Source organism: Anabrus simplex, chromosome 1 (genome assembly GCF_040414725.1).
Source record: "Anabrus simplex isolate iqAnaSimp1 chromosome 1, ASM4041472v1, whole genome shotgun sequence".
NCBI lineage: Eukaryota > Metazoa > Arthropoda > Insecta > Orthoptera > Tettigoniidae > Anabrus > Anabrus simplex.
The window spans coordinates 352,636,116-352,657,637 of NC_090265.1; the positions used below are offsets into that span (position 1 = coordinate 352,636,116).

Here is a 21,522-nt window from a genome sequence, read left to right on the forward strand (position 1 = left end):
TGGGATGAAGAGAAGCTAGCTGCCTTTAACATGTTGGCGACTATGAGACCCGCCGGCAGGTCACGCCAACTCTTTACTTCTGGACGGTGAGACCCGCCCGCGGTCTCGTGAGACAATATATGTACTGGAGCCGTATCGCGTGCCGTTCACAGATTATGCTTTCATCCTTTCTGGTTCGTCTCTACATAAGGCACTCTTAACTTCGTATACAGTGGGACATGCAGGGACTACATAGGAGCTAGGATAATTAAGAAATTATTCAATATGCTTGTTCCATTACTTAAATCATTTTCTATGAAGAAAATATCTACAAAAATACGAAGAGACATTCAGGTTAACACTGTTCAGAAAATCATAACTATCGGTTGTATTGGAATTGAATATTAAACAGCATCATTATTATTATTATTAATAATAATAATAATAATAATAATAATACAAAGAATTATATCGTACACATTGATTGTTAAACAGTTAATATTTTGTTAAACTAATACACTGATGGTAAATAAAGGGAATGAATGTAACAATGTGAGGTACCACTTCAGCGTTGTTTATGAAAACTAAGCAGGCACAAAGATGCTTTCTTGGGACAGTCCTCACAGTACGTGGACACTTTCTTGAAGTGCTACTGAGCATAAGTTCTGTCATGGATGCTCACTAGTTCTGTGTAACAACTGACGCAATGTTTACGTACTTTTCTATTTCGGCCATTTTTTCTTCTGTTTTCTTCAAAATATGACGGCGTTTGGGAGAAGTGGAGAGAGTAGCTGCTGTTCTCACACTGCTCCCCAAAATTCCAACGACCAACTCCTCTCTAAATTTTCCAATTTGCTATTTCTTCCCCATTACTTCATTATGGCAAATGAGCGCATTCACAATAGCTGATCCAAGCAGAAGTTCCAGTGCAACTTTATGATACCACCTAATTGTTCTGCATAAAGACTGCCAATTTCAGTGAGGTCGCCGGCGAGTCACAGAGTGCGCGCAAACCCCGTGCATTACATGTGGACGATGACACCCGTCGGGCGGTCTCAGCACACAGTGGACACAGTCCACCCTAGTGCCTGTAGGCCGTACTTAAGATATGTAATAGTATGTAACATATCCATTAGAGTTCACGTATATCTGATTTTTCACTTCGTTCCTAATGAATAAACTCGGAAAACAATACGCCGTCGTCAACATGTTAAACAATGATTTTTAAAAAAAAGCACATTGGTTTAAATCAAAAGATACATTTTCGCAAATTTTACAAACAAAGGAAATGCAATTGTACATATTTTTGTGGAGCTAATATAAATACATTTGCATTAATTTGGCTAAAATAGCCAGGCAAATAAGCACTTAAAATTTAGGAAATAGGCAGTAAAATAGTTAAAACAGGCATTTATAATGACAAAAATGGGCCGTAAAATAATAAAGATGGTTTAATGTAAGTCAATTAATGCACATCTGCATCCCATTTTACTACTTAATCTTACGTCCACCTGTGGGTGGGGATGATAGAACAACATCAACGGTATCTGCTCCAGTAAGAGATGACTAAAAAGGGGTAACACAAGCTCTCAACTTGGGAGAGTGGGTTAGCGACCACGGTTCCCCTAGCTGAGTCTGGCGTTGCTTCCACTTATTTGTGTCAGGTTCCTCTCTGCTACCTGTAATACCCAAACTCACTTGGTCAACTCTTCTTCTTTTCTGACCATGGCGGTATTAGGTTTTCGGACCTTAGGGAGTGTGTTATTTTAACACGGTTTGCGGCCCAGCTTTTGTGCTAACACAGTTCCATCAAATGGGGTATTACATGCATGGGCTTGTTTAATCTACTTCTGTAATGTTCTCTTACCTTCTGCCACCAATATATCCTGGCCCACGTTTCCAATCTTCTTCCCCAGAGCTCTACAGTTTTACATACGCTAAACGCGTCTCCAACTTCTACTATATTCTTGAACTTTCCAGTCTCTTTCCCCTCTCGCCCCTACCATTATGTCTGTCTACATCACACTTTTCTGCCTATAAATTCTTGGCCATCACTTCACTCTCCGTCAGTGTGCATCGGATCAGTTCGAGACTGGAACCTATATCGATTTCGTCTGCATGAGGATTTTTCACTTCATTCCTGCTGAAGTGTCACCAATGATTCAGGTAGGGGGATAGACCTTTCGACTTTCTGAGTAAACCCGTTCTTCCCAGTTCTGTTTTTCTTATAAGGTTTAAATCCAGATTCTGCCTTTTTCTTAAGTGGCAGATGATGCTGGGGACCTAACCCATGATGGACTACTAAATTTTTCTGCCCTCCTTTTGTGTCATTATACCCTCCCTTCCCACTTCGTTTTCTCTTCTTTCTAAATATTCGATTTGTGCCTTCCACCATAAGGCATAGAATAGAACCCTGGACTTTGCCTGTCGTGCCAATGCACTGAACGTAGTGCGCTCCCTTTTTCTTCTTTTTTTCTTTTTGGAACAGTTGGAACACCTGTATTTCTTGTACTCAAGTTGGCTGGACTGTTGTGTGTCATGGCTACTCATGTAAACAGTGTGTCATTCTTCATTTGAATATGTTCAGATTTTACTAAAATATTTCTCTAATTGTGCATTGTCTATATACTGTGAGTATTTAAATTGTCAAATCTTTTCAATATTTGGAGAAGGAGAGGTTACTCCTTTACTTATTGATCTTCCTCATTTTCAGGTACCTACCATTGTTATTCTAGTCTTGCTGAAGTTCTAATTTGTAATTTCCTTTAAAGATTGTCATAGGTACAACATCCTAACTGGTGTAAAACCTTCAATTATTATATTTAATATAGTTTAATTATATTTCATTAAATGCTAAATTATCTTTTATTAAATGTTAAATATGACTAATACAGGGTTTCCCTGTAAATAATTATAAATTCGTATAACCTCAAATACGTATTGTGTATAAGTTTAACCTCAAAATCTGTAGAAAACTCTATAATGTCCATATATTAGGTGTATTCTGCTATAATTTGGTACATATGAAAGGTTCTGGAAACTTACTGTAAGGTTCATAATCCAGATACATGTAGAGACATTAGGAATGTTGCGAGAGATTTCCATGCGTATTGGCAAACAGTAAACAAAAGTTTGAGCTGGATCCATTACTGGAGTACTCCATTCGACTAGCTGGTCGATCTATGTTTTGAGTGTGTTCCGTTTAGAGTGTTGTAAGAACCCTTCCAGAAATTGATAATTCTAGGCGGCTGATCGAACAGTATATATATCAAGCTGTCAGTCAGTGAGTCAGTCAAAGTTGGACTCGGAGTGACTGTTGGACTCTGAGGTGGAGTCAGTTCAAGAGTGTGTGTGTTATAGTGAACGAGTCAAAGTCGATATCCGTACTTGTCAGAATCGACTTCAGGGTATTCTGCTATTAAGTGTTGTAAAGTCACCTGCTATTGTGCGTAATCGTGTGTTGTGACTCACAGTGACAATAAAGTAGTTTACACAAGAAAGTGAACGCGTTCTCGTGTGATATTTATTTACGTCAAAATCGCATTGAGAGCGATAAGATGTATTAGTTTTTGATCACAGCTTGTTATAAGCCATTGTATAATACATTTATCCTCCTGGTGAGGTTAGTTTCTCAATCCTTTATATATCGTCCCTCCTCTGGCAAACTAATGAATCTGCAAATTGTAAAAAAATTAGGAGAGATAAAAGAAGTTGCGATTACTAATGTCAAATCATTTTTTATATTTACTGATTGGTTTTGTGTGTTATCCGTACAGAATGAGCTGCAGATGTGAGACTTTGTCAGAGGGTAGACATTATATAAACATTAAAATCTAGACCAAAACTTTAGAACTACAGGTTTCCTTATTCGTCACTTTCGCTAGTTTGCCATAGTGGGGATGATATCACAGTTGTAACTGTTCTTAATGTTGTGTTGTTATCTCTGTTTAAAAAAATCTAGTTCCATGTTAAACACACTAATGATTGCCATTAATTAAATATAATACAAGTTGAAACATTTCTTTCATTCTTCTGTACATCCACGGACCTCCCTCTGGTAAAGGCCTAAAATTCCTGGAATTATCTGTTTTTGTATACTTATCTTTATATGACATATCAATTATCATATATCATTCATAAAACATCACTTCTGAAACACACTTCCAATCTTTGGAAACCGACCTTCACACACTCATTTTCTTTTGCCACTTGTTCCTTCACAAGCATATTCAATTTCTTTCCTCTAGCTTGGTATGTTCACTTCCATGCAATACCCACACGCTTCATGTGAGGATTTCAGTCTACTTCTTGATTGAACATCAACTTTTCATAATTGGTTGTCTGTCGCACTTCCTTCTTCTCCAAAATTTAAAACACGCTTTGTAAACTTTGTTACTAAGACAAACTGAAAAAGCTGCTCAACTATACTGAGAGTCACTCAAGACCTAAGCGGTCCCTTTGATGTTAGCCAGAGTTCTGGTCAGTGAAGAGGTTGAAATAATAACATTAAGCTATTTATTAGACCACCTAATCAATAAAAAATCGTCTTGGATGATTTACATAAATTTGTTAACTAATAGTGGTACATGTTTCGCCTTCCCTGAAGGCATCATCAGCCATAGTCTTAACCTTAATTAAAAATAAGCGTCTAAATAACATGTAGTAATGAAATGAATTTTAAAATCTTGAAGAGATTTGAAGTAAAATAACATTAAAAATAACAATGATGGTTTGAAAATACAATGTGATGAGATATAATAGTGGAAGTATTAACAAAATTAACATTAGAAGGCTGCTAAAATAAGTGCAATGGATAAAACAACAGATTGTTATACAACAAGTAGTAAGATTGCATAAAAGTAAAGTTGATAGTCTGGCGGTTATAATTAGACGATGGCGAAAAATCGTATATAATCAAAGTAAAGAAGAGAGAATAAAAGTCAAAGTTAGTCGAGAGATCCGAAGTTAATCATGATCTTGAAGATAAAAGACGAAAGTCAGATGCGTATGGTGAAGTTGTAGAACACCAACATATTCTTAAAAATCTTCAACCTCACATCAATTAGCATTCCCACCTCCCCTACAGCTAATATACCCCCCTCCCTTCACCCCGCCGCTAGTACCTCTAATTCAAATACAACCAATAAACCCATAGCCACACCCACTGTAACATCGCTCCCTCCAATAGCCTTACACCGTTACAACACGCGCAGTAATACACTCTCTTCCTTCCCTCCCACCAATAGCAACCCCCCTCCAATAGTTACGTCAACGCAAACAGATCCTTCTCCAGCACAAACCTTCGGTTATAACACACGTAGCAAGAAGTCTACTGTTGCAAATACTTCTAACTCATAACGTTACAAGCTATCTTTGTCACCGTCAAATGGTAAGTGCACACGATTCTACTTCAATATTTTCAAATATCTTTTCACACAATTAACTCTACGTTTCTTGCTTCCTTTTACAGATTCCACTTTTATATGCTTTTTCAACTAGAATACCCACAAACTCACAATTTACAACATTTGAACATCACTTCAAATTTTGAGATGGTCCATAGTGATCCTATTTGAAACTGTTCTTCAACTTCTATTCACCAACTTCATATGGTCAACGTGTTCTACAACTTCACCATATGCATCTGACTTTCGTCTTTTATCTTCAAGATCATGATTAACTTCGGATCTCTCGACTAATGTTGACTTTTATTCTCTCTTCTTTACTTTGATTATATACGATTTTTCGCCATCGTCTAATTATAACCGCCAGACTATCAACTTTACTTTTATGCAATCTTACTACTTGTTGTATAACAATCTGTTGTTTTACCCATTGCACTTATTTTAGCAGCCTTCTAATGTTAATTTTGTTAATACTTCCACTATTATATCTCATCACATTGTATTTTCAAACCATCATTGTTATTTTTAATGTTATTTTACTTCAAATCTCTTCAAGATTTTAAAATTCATTTCATTACTACATGTTATTTAGACGCTTATTTTTAATTTAAGGTTAAGACTATGGCTGATGATGCCTTCAGGGAAGGCGAAACATGTACCACTATTAGTTAACAAATTTATGTAAATCATCCAAGACGATTTTGTATTGATTAGGTGGTCTAATAAATAGCTTAATGTTATTATTTCAATCAAATATCATCAATACGGACCAAAAATGATATTTATTACATGTAACATTGAAGAGGTTTCCGCAGCGGTAAATAGTTCCTATGTTTGTTGTCTGTTGCTGCAGTCAGGAGCTTCCCTCAGTTTAGTTAGATATTCTGGTGAACTGACTTGACCAATTAAAAATTTTTGCGCTGTAAAAATATGGAAAATATTTCACAAGTTATATGTTATTCGTGTTTGTTACTAACTCTTATATTTCATACTTAGACGGCTGTGAATAGTTATTGTTTTCGGTACTGTATGTAATGCCTCCCATAAGTCCAACCCCTCGTCCACGTCGTGGGAGGTAGGCAACAGCATGAAGTAAGGGATTGCCTGCAGGGGTGATGTACAGCGGGGACTGTGTGTGCCCCATGACCGCTACGGTAGCTGTGAAGGCCCTACAGGAACCCTGAAAAGTGACGGCTAATGGGGCTCTGGTAAAGTCCTCAATGACAGATGTGACGGAAAAAGATAATTTTGGAACGGCAAATCTGGCAGACGAGGCAACCCTCTTCCCGTGGGGTTTAAAGAAACAAGGGGAACCACTGCCTTGTGGTTAAGAAGGATCTTCAAAGGCTAAGGGAGACAACCCCTACAGAAAACAGCAGGCTTGGAGGCTTACGTGGCAGTCCCACCACCAAGCTCGGGTTGCTGTGGGCTAATAACTCGCACAGCCTTAAATATGAAATATTAAAGAAACCGAAGTGAAAAACACAACCTGATGGCTTTTGGCATGAAACGGAAAACGAGAATAGGTTTTTGGAATGTCAGAACCCTGAGAGAGAGCAGTAAATTGAAGCAAGTGGCTAAAGCGATGGAGGAATACAGGCTGGATATCCTTGGATTAAGTGAAGTACGGTGGCCAGAATTCGGAGAAATACAGACTCTTAATAGGTGCACATTCCTGTATTCTGGGCAAGTGGGGGGAAAATGCAGAACATAGAGAAGGTGTAGGATTGCTATTGAATGAAACTGCAAAGAGGAGCCTCCTTGATTGGAAACCCATCTCAGAAAGACTGATGACAGCTCGATTCAAGACCCAGGTTCGCAATGTGACTGTGATCCAGTGTTAAGCTCCCACAGAAATGTCAGAGATTGGAAAAAAGGAAGAATTCTACTGCCAGCTAAATGAGACTATTAAGAGAGTGGGAAAGAGGGATATTATCATTGTGATGGGGGATTTAAATGCAAAGGTTGGTTCTAACAATGAGGGGCTTGAACAAATTATGGGAGTGCATGGAGTTGGTGACTGTAATGAAAATGGAGAGCTTTACATTGATTTCTGTGCTAGCCACGATTTGGTAGTGGGTGGCACTTTATTCCCTCATAAACGATGCCATAAGATTACATGGGTGTCGCCAGATCAGGTTACAGAAAACCAGACAGACCACATCGCAATAAGTAGAAAGTTTAGAAGATCAATGACTGATGTTAGAAATAAAAGAGGGGCAGATATTGGAAGTGATCATCACCTGGTAGTTGCAGAGTTTAGAATGACAATTGTGGCAAGTGGAAGGAAATTTGAAAGTCGAAACAAGAAATTTGATTCAGGTAAATTGCAAGATGAAACTAAAAGGAAAGAATTCCAGATAGAATTAAGAAACAGCTTTGAAGCTCTTGCTGTTGAACCAGAACTTATGATGGATGTTGAATTATCATGGAAGAAAGTAAAGGACGCATATTTAGAAGTTGGTGAGAAGGTGCTTGGATTTCATAATTATCTCAAGAAAGAATGGATGTCTGATGATACTTGGAAAAAAATAGAGGCTAGAAAGCTAGTTAAGGCAAAGATAAATATGTGTAAAACAAGACAACAGAAAGCTGCAGCACAAAAAGAATATGTGGAAGCTGATAAAAGTGTGAAGAAAAGAGTAAGAAAAGATCATATACAGTGGGTAGATGAACAAGCACGAATGGCAGAAGAGGCATCAGCAAGGGGAGATGCTAAGGAATTGTATAGTATCACAAAGAAACTGTCAAGGAGAGGACTTATCAGGAATAAACCCATTAACAACAAGAGAGGTGAACTACTGACCACCCGGGAAGAACAGCTACAGAGATGGAAGGAGCATTTCTCGGAGTTGCTCAATAGAGATATAGAACAGAATGGTAACCGACAAATGGAACCAGTAGATAGTGACCCAAGAATAAATTTACATCCTCCAACCTGTTCAGAAATAGAGAAGGCCTTGAAACAGATAAGAAATGGAAAAGCACCAGGTATGGATAATATCGCTCCAGAAATACTTAAAGCAGATATTGAGACCTCGGCAAAATTATTGCACCCCCTGTTGGAAAGGATCTGGAATGAAGAAAAGATACCACCTGAATGGAAGAAAGGCCTGATTGATAAGATACCAAAGAAAGGGGATATTACTAAGCGTGATAATTGAAGGGGAATCACATCGTTGTCGGAACCAAGTAAGGTGCTTTCAAGGATCATTTTAGAGCGGGTGAAGGATGTTGGGGAATTGCGCCTTACAAGGGAACAGGTTGGTTTTCATAAACATCGTAGCTGTGTCGATCTCATAAACACTCTGAGAATCATCTTGGAACAAAGTGCAGAATGGCAGAACACCCTCTACTTGACTTTGATTGATTTTGAGCAGATCTTCAACTCTGTGAATAGAAGAATTATGTGGCAAACACTTGCTAAATATGGTATACTACAAATGATTCTGAATATTATAAAGGATATGTATGAGGGTTACAAATGTCAGGTTCTGCATATGGGAGATCTTACTGAACCAATAGATGTGACTTCGGGAGTATGACAGGGCTGTATTGTTTCTTCAACGCTTTTCCTACTTGTGTTGGATAGTGTGCTGAGGAGAGTGTATCGAGGTCAGAAAAAGGGGATCCAGTGAGGCTTACAAAATAGGTTAGAAGACCTTGTTTTTGCAGATGACATCTGCCTACTGGCTCAACGGTTCAGAGATATGGAAGAGAAGATTAAGCGGTTGAAGGAGGAGGCAGAGGATGCCGGACTTAAATATTAATAAGACCAAGGAGATGAGAGTCAATTCCAAAATTGAGGATAAATTGTCTATAGATGATAAAGAGACAGATGATAAAGAGATAGACGATAAAGAGATAGACGATAAAGAGATAGAGCAAGTAGACTCCTTCATATAACTTGGGAGTATGGTTACTACGACTGGAGGAGCAGAAGAATACATTAAGAGTCGTATCAGGAAAGCAAATGGTGCTTTTGTTCAATTATATCCTATATGGAGAAACAAGAACATTTCTAGAAAAACTAAGCTACGACTTTTTAACACAAATGTTAAATACGTTCTGCTTTACAGCTGTGAAACGTGGAAAGTTACCCAGAAGACGACTAAACAACTATAAGTCTTCATGAATCGCTGTCTAAGACGTATCATCAATAGAAAATGGCCGGATGTTATTTCAAACAAAGATCTATGGGAAGAAACTAATCAGGAGCCAATTGAAATGCAGATAAGAGAGAGAAAATGGCGTTGGATAGGACATACTTTAAGGAAGCCCGCTGGAGCCATTGAAAAGACAGCGCTCGACTGGAAACCCTAAGGCGCTAGAAAGCGCGGACGTCCGAAGAAGACCTGGAAAAAGACTAATGAAGAGGAATGTCTAACAGTGGGGAAAACTTGGAACGAAGTGAAGAAGTTAGCCAACAACTGGAACCGATGGCAGTGTTTCACGGAAGTCCTATGCTCCAGGAGGAGCAACAGGAAATAAGTCAAGTCAAGTAAGTCACTGTATGTAACAAAATAAATAATTACTTAACACGAGTTTGATATCTCATTGCATTGTGTACTTTTTAAGCTTTGTTCGAGTTCATTCCATTGCTTTATAGTTCGCATAATTTTTACGACGTTGAAGATGGATCCAAGAAAACTGTTGGCAGTACTGGCTGCAATAGCATACTCAATATTCATAATGGCTGCCAGCCAAGAGCAACACGTGGATGATGCCGTGACGCTTGAGTCGCAAGTGAAATACTTCAAAGCTAATTTTTAAAAAAGGGAAGAAGGTAAGGGGGGGGGGAAGAAATTGAGTAGGAAGTCTAAACAAATTGTTATGAACATTTACAGTAGCCAACGAGATGAGAATAAACTGTGGACTGTGGAAGAAGTGGTAAAAAAAAGTGCAGCTGACCGGCGTTTCTACGTATAGTGTTTACATGGCTCGCAAGGAATTTAAAGGAACCATATCGCATATGCTAGTCTCTGGTTGTTTATATGTATCGTGCAGGTTTCTGACGATACGTCTCCCTAAAGTCCTGAAAATTTTGTTTTAAGTGTCTGAATTATGTAAACAAGCAATCAAGGTAGTAAGGAAAGTGAAACAAAAAGTAACTCAACTAAGCTGCATGCCAGATTTATGTGACAGAAAACGTTTGTTCCTTTGACTGTTTGTTAGTAGGCCTATGTGTCAGTTCAGTTCAAACTTTGCACTCGCCATAAGTAAAACAGGAAAGGCCTTAACACGGTATGGATATAGGATCCTTAGTGTACTCAAAATAAAAATAATAATTTGTACTTTATTTTTGTAACTATCCTCTATCTGCAGAAATGATATCATGAGGGCATCATGAGTTAGTTTTTATCTTCCGAATGAAGAGACTACAATTCCTGGAAACACTGTATTTTGCAATCCCACTCATAGGTGGGTTTTCAAGTTGTTGAACTGTGAGAAACTGCCACTAACAGTAGCCGCACGAGAGAGGAATCGTATACTTATGTCATCATAATTTTCGTTGTGAGTCCCCATGAACCTCACACAAATTGCATTATGAAATAAAAATAAATCTTGCTTCTCTTGCCTTGGTATTTGCCAGTAATCTCAGGTTTTACATGGTTAATAAAGGAATAAGTAGGCATGGTACGCAATCAAAGTAAAACTATACGAAAGGAAGTGAATTCTTTTGATGCTACACTATTTGAGAATGAAGTACTTGTCTGACAGATGCATGACGTTAATAATAAGCCGACTGTGGTGGAGAAGGAGAACTGAGACAGGAAGGGGGAACAGGCGACATGCTCACATGCGGAAGGATACCTTCCCTCAGTCCTTGAATTGACTTTCAGTATAAGTGTGCTAACAGGGGGGGGGGGGGGGGGGGGGGGAAGGAAGGGAGGGAGAGCAATAGAAAGAGAATGCCTTATATTAACTTCTCAGTCAAGGACACAGCGCATATGCTGTCAAAAACTATGAAAGAATGTTATACCGTACACAATGCGAGTAACTAAATTTTAAACTTAGTCAGCAATAACGGTGAAAATTATGTCTAGTCAAAATAATGCTATAAAAATTTGACTGTCTTAAATGGGAAGTATAGATGTGTTAATGTGCATTTAATTAGACTGGGACAGACAAAAGTCATGTTAACAGGTAAACGTGCTTGAAGAGAACTTACCAAAGAGATTCCACTGTATGTGAATTGTAAGAAGTATTTAACTTACCTGCAGTTCAGTCATTACAGCCACAAGTTTTTTACAATAAGATGGTGGCATGTCACATCTCTTCTGCAATATAGTTTCCAATTCAACCGCTGGAATTTCTGCAAAATGTAGTTCTACAAATCGATTTCGGAATGCACGGGACAGCATCTGCCAAATAGAATAACGTGCAATTATAAACATAAATTTTGACAGGAATTTAATCATGGGAACATGGTTTCAATGAGAGTTTAGAAACATGGCTCTTTTTTTTTTTTGCAAGTTGCTTTATATCGCACCGACAGAGATAGGTCTTATGGCGATGATAGGACAGGAAAAGGCAAGGAGTAGGAAGGAAGCGGCCATGGCCTTAATTATGGTACAGCCCCAGCATTTTCTTGGTATGAAAATGGGAAACCATGGAAAACCATCTTCATGGCTGCCGACCATGGGGTTCGAACCCACTATCTCCTGAATACTGGCTGCACCTGAGCAACTGCAGCTATCGAACTTGGTAGAAACATGTGGTCAAATACAAAAAGAGAGAAGATGTACATGACAAGACTGAGCCGTATCCTGCCAGCCCATAAGAAATATTCAGGGTATTATTTGACATAATAGATAAATTTTATTCATATAAATATCAGTCATATATGGAAAATAATGAATCCCAAGATAGCTGAGACAGGAAGTCGATGGAGACATCAAGTCACTGGATATTGCCCAACACTTCCTCGGGACCGTGAGAATAGTTTAGCGTCACCAAGCGTTGGCACAGATCGGCACGTGTACATAGTGCTGACCCAGCTAAATATTCAGCCAATGAGAATGTGAGGATATGGCAAACATGGAGTCTACATCGTGCCAAGTCATAATCCTAGGTTGACCAACGTGTATAGTTGCTTGAGTTAAATTCTGTCATTTGACGGATTTCCACAGGTCTATAAGTGAAATATAATCAGAAATATGATATAAAAATTATAGGAAGAGATTTGCTATTATTTGAACTGTGTTTTATTAATGTACTATAATTAATACTGTATCAATACATATGGCAAGCATTCTGATTGGTGGTTTGTCTAGACAAGCGGGAACCCCATAGTTGAAACGGCGTTACGGAAGCTTCCTTAGCACCCCTAGCTCTGGAGAGCGTCATTCTGAACGGGCCGCTTGGATAGTGCAGAAGTACAGCTGGATGAAATAACTGATGCAGAGTTAATTGCAGATTATATTATTGCAAAGTTCATTACCAACATATAGACGGTGATAATTAGCCGCAGTGTAGAAGGTGCAGGAGAGACGTGCCATTGTCTCAGATTTTCATGTCGGTCGCATTTGCAGGGAACTCTTGATCTGTACCGCGTGCTGCTCTCAATAACCGTGTATATATACCCTTAAATATAAAGTTTGCAGTATTAATGTGTCAGTGTGTGTGGCTGAGTTTGTAACCAAGGGTTGTTCGGTACGTGCAGAATTGAGCGGAAGAGATACTCATCCAAAGCCTTCTGTGTTCCAGTGTTAAATAACTTTTCAGCAAGAAGATGGCTTCGCCTATGGAAGAAGGAAGTGTATTTCTCCGTGTTGAAGCAGTGATCGACATGGAGTAATAACCTAATATGGCAGAGATGTGAGCTGCTGCCATGTATCCAGAGAGTCGTCACAAAATTAAGATAAGACGCATGTATTAATTATGGAATGTTATATGGGTTATGTTAAAAAACTAGTGCAGTTTAGAATAGGGATTTTATTTAACGTAATGTAAGCCTGACGGCATGTGCTTATTTCACTTTGATATTTTTGTATATACGGATAAGAGAGTAATGCATGTTTTCTATATTTTTATTTTGATTTATGACTAGATAGTTGGGATAATGAGGGATTTGTTAGGATTAGTTTGTTGTTCATTTATGCATGATTCCTTAGGGTGGATTATTCAGATTTTTCCTTGTATGTTAGTGCTAGGGGGATTAGATTGACAAGTTCATCCAAGTTCAAAGTTAAATACTTCCTACGTTATTTTATTTTGGTCATTTAGAGAGACAGTAACAGTTAATTGCATGACGCATGGTATTTCAGAAGCTGTACGTAAGGAGCTGCATAACGACATTGAAAGAATAGGATCTTCGAATTTAGGTTGGAATCTGTTTTTGCCCAATGATTTGCACAGGAAAAGAACCGGGTCTCATAATGTAAAAGGCTGATGTGATTCGTAAGAGATATGAGAAGTAAGATTGCATGCGGAATTATAAAGTGATTTTGCAGGCTGATTGCATGCCTGATATGTGAAAGAATAATGTGCAGTGGATATGTACCTGCCAATTGTCTTCTGAGAGAATATTATTATCAGAATTTACGGAATTGATTCCAGACCAATGAGTCTTATGTGTGTTAATTTGTAAAAGCATGCTAGGAAGGAATGATTATACGTGAGTTTCCGTATAGCCGACAAAAGATGATATCTCATTGCAAGCTGATATACTGGCCGTGTTTTTATTAGACGGCGCGAATGAGATGGTATTTCCGTGTTACAATCTTGGGAGACAGAATCCAAACCTTAGTACAGTGTTGAGTTCAACATTTCCTTTCAGCTCACAGCCCACCAGGAAATACATGACGGATGATCGCGCTGTTGAGTGCGCAAATGTAGCAGAAGGAGGCAATGTTGCCCATTGCTTTCTACATGATATTGATGGATAATTATATGTTTTCCCTTACAGGATGATGTTTTATGAGGTTTCTTGTTGTTTGAACATCTTGTCTCATTGTTAATGGGGAACAGCCCGAGTGCTGAGTTGTATTGATGGTCAATCTAGTTCTCACTAGATCCTTTGTGGTGAACTGTGATTCACGTAGAATCTGTGCAGTATGTAAGACTTCTTCTCTTTATCTGATTCAAATAGATGTGATAGTTTTGCTTATTGTTGATTTGTTGCACATATAGCGTAGGGAATGCTACTAGTATTTTACATAATTCATATCATGTCACATTGCGTCTTAGTTTTTCTTTTCATCGTAACTTTTCCTTATATTGTAATTTTCTTTAACTGTAAATTTTTGGCGACTCTCAATCTAAATTAAATTCATAACCCGTATCGTTGCAATGATTTTGAGTTGACTCCATGTGAAATAACTACATATCAGTGTATGCGTACACTTGTTACCATAAAACATGAACTATGGACAATAAGATCATTTCTGAAAGTATGCAAGTATTCAATGTTGTGCTGGATACTTTATTTCACTTTGTTTCTTTAAACAATTAACATTGTCAATGTCCAGTTATTTCTTTATTTTGAGATTTTTGTTATAATATTCTATTATTTGAGTTAACTGATTTTCAAGTTGTATGATTCGGGGATATTTATGAATAAATTCATCCTACCCCATATATTTGTTTCTCATTCGAGTTATACCTCCATTTTCCTGTCATTTACTTATATTTAAGTGTAGAACTTTGACTTTTAGCCTGACCCAATTGACGACCAACCCACTCTCTGCCCAACCCTGAGTTAGTCGGATGTTCATACAGGAATGGAGGCATCGTCCTAGTGGGTATTTATCCCTGGGTACGGTACAAGACTTCACTTAGTAATCACATCTACTTTACAGGAATTATTAAATATACAAATGTAGTTATTCATATAATAAAGTGAATACACCCTTGTACATTAAAATTACTTCACTGATAATACTTTTGAGAAAACTGTTAAGACACTGTGAAAAGCTGTGTATAAAAATGTATAAGCATAGGAAAGAAACAAACAAGTGTCCTGTGTATAGAATTGGCCAATGTAGCCTAACATTGTGGGCTATAAAGTATAAAAGCGAACAATTCAGTTTTTTCTTTCAAACTTTGGCGGCAGAAAATTTGAGATTGGGTATCAATTGCTTCAAGGTTGGTACAATGCTTCTGACATACAGAAACCTGGAAGTTTGTATTCCTCTGAAATTTGTTGGCAATTCTGTTCCCACCACAAGCAAGAAGCATGTTGCATACATATCACATGATTTGCATGGAGACAGTTGAAGTATGTAGAAGCATGTGTGTGAGTTCTCAGTATAAGTCATTCACGATTAAAGAACAGTTCCACATTATTGAAGACACAGAGCAAATTCTTATTCATGCTGCAGGAAGAAAGTATGATGTACAAACTTTGTGGTACATGAGTGGAGAAAAAAATAAAGCTTGTCTTCAACTGCAAATTGCCAGACATTTTGCAACTGAATGTAAGGTTTCCAGAAATTGGAAATAAATTATGAAAACATGTGAGTGAAAAGAGAGAGAGAGAGAGAGAGAGAGAGCGTGGACATGTGGTCACAAGTGAAATGTATCGGTTGAAAGCTATAACAATAGGAAGAAAGCTGTGGATGGCTCATGTGTGATTTTGAAGGAAATAACTTCCATTATTATTATTATTATTATTATTATTATTATTATTATTATTAATTTTTTTTTTTTTTTTTTGCAGAAAAACTAGCATTGGACAATGTCTCGCAATTAATTATGAAGAAAAATAAACATCGAAGGAATGCAACTTATAAAAGAAGAACTGTTGCAGAATTTATGTAAGAAACATGGCTGTGATGTCCTGTGTGTACAAGAAAGCCATCGAAACAATAATCAGAGCAGGCTAAGAATTTCTGGCATGCGTTTAGTGGTACAGAGACCAAGTCAACAGCATGGAAGTGCAATATTTGTCAAACCTGGTATAGCGGTCCTGTCCACTGATACAGTATATCTGACTGTGCTGATGTATAACTCCTTACAGTTGAGTTAAATCATTGCACTGTTTCTTCTGTATATAAACCACCAAATTCTGCATTCCATTTCCAGAAACCAAGGAATTTTGACAATCAAGCAGTTCACATTGTGTAATTGGTGACTTTAACAGCCAAAGCAACATTTTGGGTAATGAATATGGGAATGAAGATGGAGAGGCCGTGCTGCAATGGGCTGAGATCCGCCAGATGCTACTGTTACACAATGCTAAACTACCTCCTTCTTTTAACAGCGGACATTGGCAACAAGGTTATAACCCTGATCTAATCTTTGTTAGCGAAGGAATTGCTCAGCAGTGCATAAAAAACATTGGCATCCCTATACTACACACACAGCACAGACCCATCATGTGTCAGGTATTTGCTGCGGTACGTCCCATGATTGTACCTTTCCGCAGGTGATATAATTTTAATACAGTGGACTGGAACAAGTTCACTGCATATCTGGAAGAAGCTGTATCTGATATTGGCATTTCTGACTACGACCTGTTTGTAGATGCGGTGAACAAGAGCTCCAGACAGTCAATTCCCAGAGGTTGTCGAATGAATTATGTTCCTGGTATCAATCAAAATTCCTCAGCTTTGCTGGCTGAATACATTGATCTATTTGAGATGAATCCCTTACAATTAAATTAATAATATAAATTATGGTTCCAACTATTCAATACAATAACACTCAGTAATGCGAAGTTACATCACAAGTTCATCACAAATAGTACCAGTTTCAACCCCAGACCTGGGTCATCATCAGCCGGCCTCTGGCATTTTGGCCGAAATATACCCGGCTTTCTTGGAACACACGGCAACTGATAAGGATGCGAGATTCAACAATATTCAGACGTGGGCCAGATATGTGGATGACACATTTATCTTAGATGAACGCTCTACCGATGCACCGACGACGCTAATAAATCTCAATAACATTGATCGTAATATTAACTTTACATTAGAATCAGAAATTAACAGCTCTATCAAATTTTTAGTTTTTTTTTTTTTGTTTTTTTTTGCTATTTGCTTTACGTCGCACCGACACAGACAGGTCTTATGGCGATGATGGGACAGGAAGGAGCTAGGAGTGGGAAGGAAGCAGCCGTGGCCTTAATTAGGTACAGCCCCAGCATTTGCCTGGTGTGAAAATGGGAAACCACGGAAAACCATCTTCAGGGCTGCCGACAAAGGGGCTCGAACCCACTATCTCCCGAATACTGGCCGCAATTAAGCGACTGCAGCTATCGAGCTCGTTTTTTTTTTAGATTTAACAATCACCAGACTTTCCTCTTCTTTCTTAAATAGAATTTTCAGAAAAACCTACCCACAGAGCAATGACTATAAAACAAGACTCAATACATCCTCAGACTCAAAAACGTGCCACTTACAACAGCTTAGTGGACCGTGCATTTAAAGTCCCCATGTCTGAAACTGATCTGAGTAGGGAAGTGAATATCATTCGTGCTATTGCAAAGTTTGATGGTTATAACAACAGTTTTACTGAACACACAATAAATTTAAGCACCGCTCAAAATCAAATTTAATAAAGGATAAGTCAAAATCAAAATTGTTTTCATATTTCACTTTTGATAAAACCATAACGTCACCAATATATTTAAGAAGCATAATGTTAACATCTCCTTCAGAACAATAGAAATTCGGACATTCTACACAATTCCAACATGATCAATAGTTCTAAACTTTTCCCACAATCAGGTGTATACAGATTCCGATGCAATGACTGCAGCAGCTCATATATTGGGCAAACTGATCACAGCATAAAAATCAGGTACACAAAACATACAAATGCAATTAGGTATAATAGATTTTCCGTGGTAGACCAGCATATACACGATGCTAAGCACAAATTTTACGGAATAGACCAGGACATTGAGATCCTTGATACGCTTAGCAAGGGCCCCCTTTTAGATACTACCGAAAGCTGCTACATTCACTTAGACCAGTTTTTTAATTCAAACTTTAATTTAAATGACGTCTCTGAGAAACTGAAAATCCGGGAAATTCGGGAAAATAGCTCAGTCTTTCAGATAGGACTAACTCTTTGACGCAATATCCCTTCCTACCTCCAAAACCCCCTGATCCCGCCCTGTCTATCGCCCCTCCCCCTCCCTAACAAACTCCTCCCTCTCCCCTTCCTTCCCCAGTCGGTCCATGCCACTTCATAGCCAGTTCCTCTTCAACTCCGCAGCACACACAACCAGCCAACTGAGGTGACTCTTCATAAAGTTTTACTTTCTTGCCCCATTTCCACTATCCGAGGGTAACTCGCTTTTATCTTCCATACTACAGGCCCGCATTGGATCGAGAATCTTTTAACATCTTCAACACACAGTTCTGGCCACAAGATCCACTTGCTCCAGTATAATACGACATAACATCGTATTTTACGAAGATGGTTTTCATATATATTACCTATTGACTTAGTGTCATTTTTATGCTCACAGAGGAACACCATCCACTCTTTTGACGTATTTAACATTACTGCATTGCACTCAGCATATATTTCTCTACATACGTTGGCTACCAATGCCGCACAAAGCACTCAAATCTATAAATTTTAGGAGTGTCAAAGACTTTGAACTTGTTTTTCTGCGAGGCTTCCCTGCATCAGTTTTTTATTTTTATTTGTGACTAACAAGTTGTCAAACTTGTACAAATTACATATTTAAACCTGGACATTTAGCATAAATATGCCTTGTATTTTAACTTATTATAGACAGTTTTAATTATGAGGGTCAATTTTGTATGTTTTAACTTTAATGTGTATCTTTGTATAATGACCCTAATTGGCTGATGATGACGTCCATGGATGTTGAAACCGGTACCATAAATAAATGAGGTTGTAATTTTAACCAACAACACATCTTGTATTGAAAAGGTGGATCTTGTACAATCTAACTTATTGTTCAGTAATCTCATTCTATACGCACCAAACATAAAATTCTTGACTTTAAATGTTGTGCGAAAACATAAATTAGCAATGTTTTCAATACAACTTCACTGAAGGCCGTAATTGAATATAATGGTCTGTTGTTACGTATGATGATGTCACACTGGAAGCAGACAGTGATGATGTCACTTTTTACATCACGTGCTGTGGAAACATTTATTGCAATTTTATAATATCCAGCCCGTTGTGTTCTGTCCAATTACTTGAAACAAGTTACCACGTGCCTTTAAAGCACTGTCACTGTGTAAATAATCTAAGATAAGTTACCACGTGCCTTTAAAGCACTGTCACTGTGTAAATAATCTAAGATAGTACCATTTACGTTAATACAGGCAATGATCTCTAGAAAGCGTGTGCTTTCTACTGAAACCTTGATTTAAGGTAAACCTCCATTTAAGGTCAAAAATATCAGGTCCCTGTAAAAATGTTAAATAGGGGTTCTACTGTGTGTGTGTGTATATATATATATACATACTTACACAGGGAACAGATGGAAAGCAGCAGTTTACCACTTAAGTGCACATGGTGAAAGACAGTGATATTTTGAACCCATCTACATTACCTTTCTTCCACCATACTGTCCAGGAGGATTCTGTGTAGCAAACAACATGAAGCGGGGGTCAGCTTTCACAGTTTCTTGAGTTTCAGGTATGAAGAGCTCTCTGTTATCATCCAAAACTCTATTTAAAGCCTCCAGCACATCAGTAGGGGCAAGGTTAAGTTCATCGAGGATGATCCAATGACCTTTACGCATTGCTTCAACTAACACACCTGTCACACAAGATGAGAAATAAACAAACATGTACATACAAGTAAGATGATAGTAATGGACAGTATATATTTCCTTAGCAATAAAAGGCCATACATTAAGATCATGAAACAAATGACAATACAGTGAAGTGGCAGGGGAACAAAATAAACACATGATATTTTATGTTCCTAAATATGCAGCCAAAACGAGAAAAGTATAGCACACATAACTATGTAAGGGTGGCAGTGTATAAATATAAGAACACTCTCATTATCCTTCAGTGCTTTCATGTTTATCCTCTCTACATCATTCCCCCTTCCTCACTGATCTGTCATGGAGCTTATCCTAATTTGAGTTTTGTTTTGTGTTCCTTTCTGTATATACCTTGATTTATCACTTATTAGTTACATTATGTTACTTTTATTGACCTGTTAGACTCCTTTTTTATACCTTCTGGTTTATCCTGAGTTACCATTCTTTTACCTCCTGTATTAATCTTCCATTTTCTTCCCTTTCCAAAGATTTCTTCTTTTATCCTACACTGCCCACATCAAAACTGAAGATCTGTCAAGATGGCCCCCTCAGTGAATGTTGATACTCGCCCTCCTGATGAAGGTGGGAAGTAGAAATGAACCCGTCAGGGTCTGAGAAGAAATTAATGTAGAAGAATTGGGACTGATGAGACAAAAACATATATATTTCAAAACAACAGCATACAGAGACGTGGAGACTGTCCTTCTGTCCTTTTGTGTTTTCATGTTTGTTCTTTTCTCCTCTTTCTGTTGCTTTCTCTTCTAACCTGACCTGTCATTGTGTTCATCCTATAGTATGTCTACCCCTTCGTTCTGTTTCCTGATACGGAGTCGGGGATGAGGAGAGAGGAAATTATATGCCGTGTATATATGGCCCGGATGTCTTTCCAGATGCCAACCACAGTTGAGGAGCTAATGAAGATGAAAGGAATGATGGTGAATGAAATTATGCAAACAGGTGGAAATAATAACAATGTTATTGGCTTTACGTCCCACTAACTACTTTTATGGATTCTGGATACGCTGAGGTGCTGTAATTTAGTCGCACAGGAGTTATTTTATGTGCCACTAAATCTATCGACAAGAGGCTGACATATTTTAGGACCTTCAAATACCACCAGACTGAGCCAGGATCAAACCTGCCAAGTTGAGGTCAGAAGGCTAGCATCTCAACCGTTTCAGCAACTCAACCCGATGAGGAAAGAATCAACTGCAGTCAAAGAATAAGAAATGTCATGGCATTTGCCTGGAAGTGAAGACGATTCTCAGGACTAGTCTCCCTAATGCAGAGCATTGCTCCATAGCTGTAGCGCGTTAACATTCATGGCCACTCTGCTCGGTTGTTCACCTCTGTGTACGTTCCTATTCATGTTCCCACTTTTTAAATATGTTTTGATCTGATCATCAACTCAGTTAAATCTGC

At 38.1% G+C, this 21,522-nt stretch overlaps 1 protein-coding gene across 1 annotated transcript in view; it reads right to left on the reverse strand.

Moving 5' to 3' along the window:
- The window catches only part of LOC136866716 (midasin), a 425,839-nt gene that overhangs the window by 346,939 nt on the left and 57,378 nt on the right, over positions 1-21,522 (reverse strand). Inside the window, exons 10-11 of the mRNA XM_067143861.2 lie at positions 19,879-20,087; positions 11,603-11,749 (exon numbers count right to left, since the gene is read on the reverse strand). Of these exons, the coding sequence (XP_066999962.2) occupies positions 11,603-11,749; positions 19,879-20,087 (356 nt within the window). The remainder of the gene's footprint in view (positions 1-11,602; positions 11,750-19,878; positions 20,088-21,522) is intronic.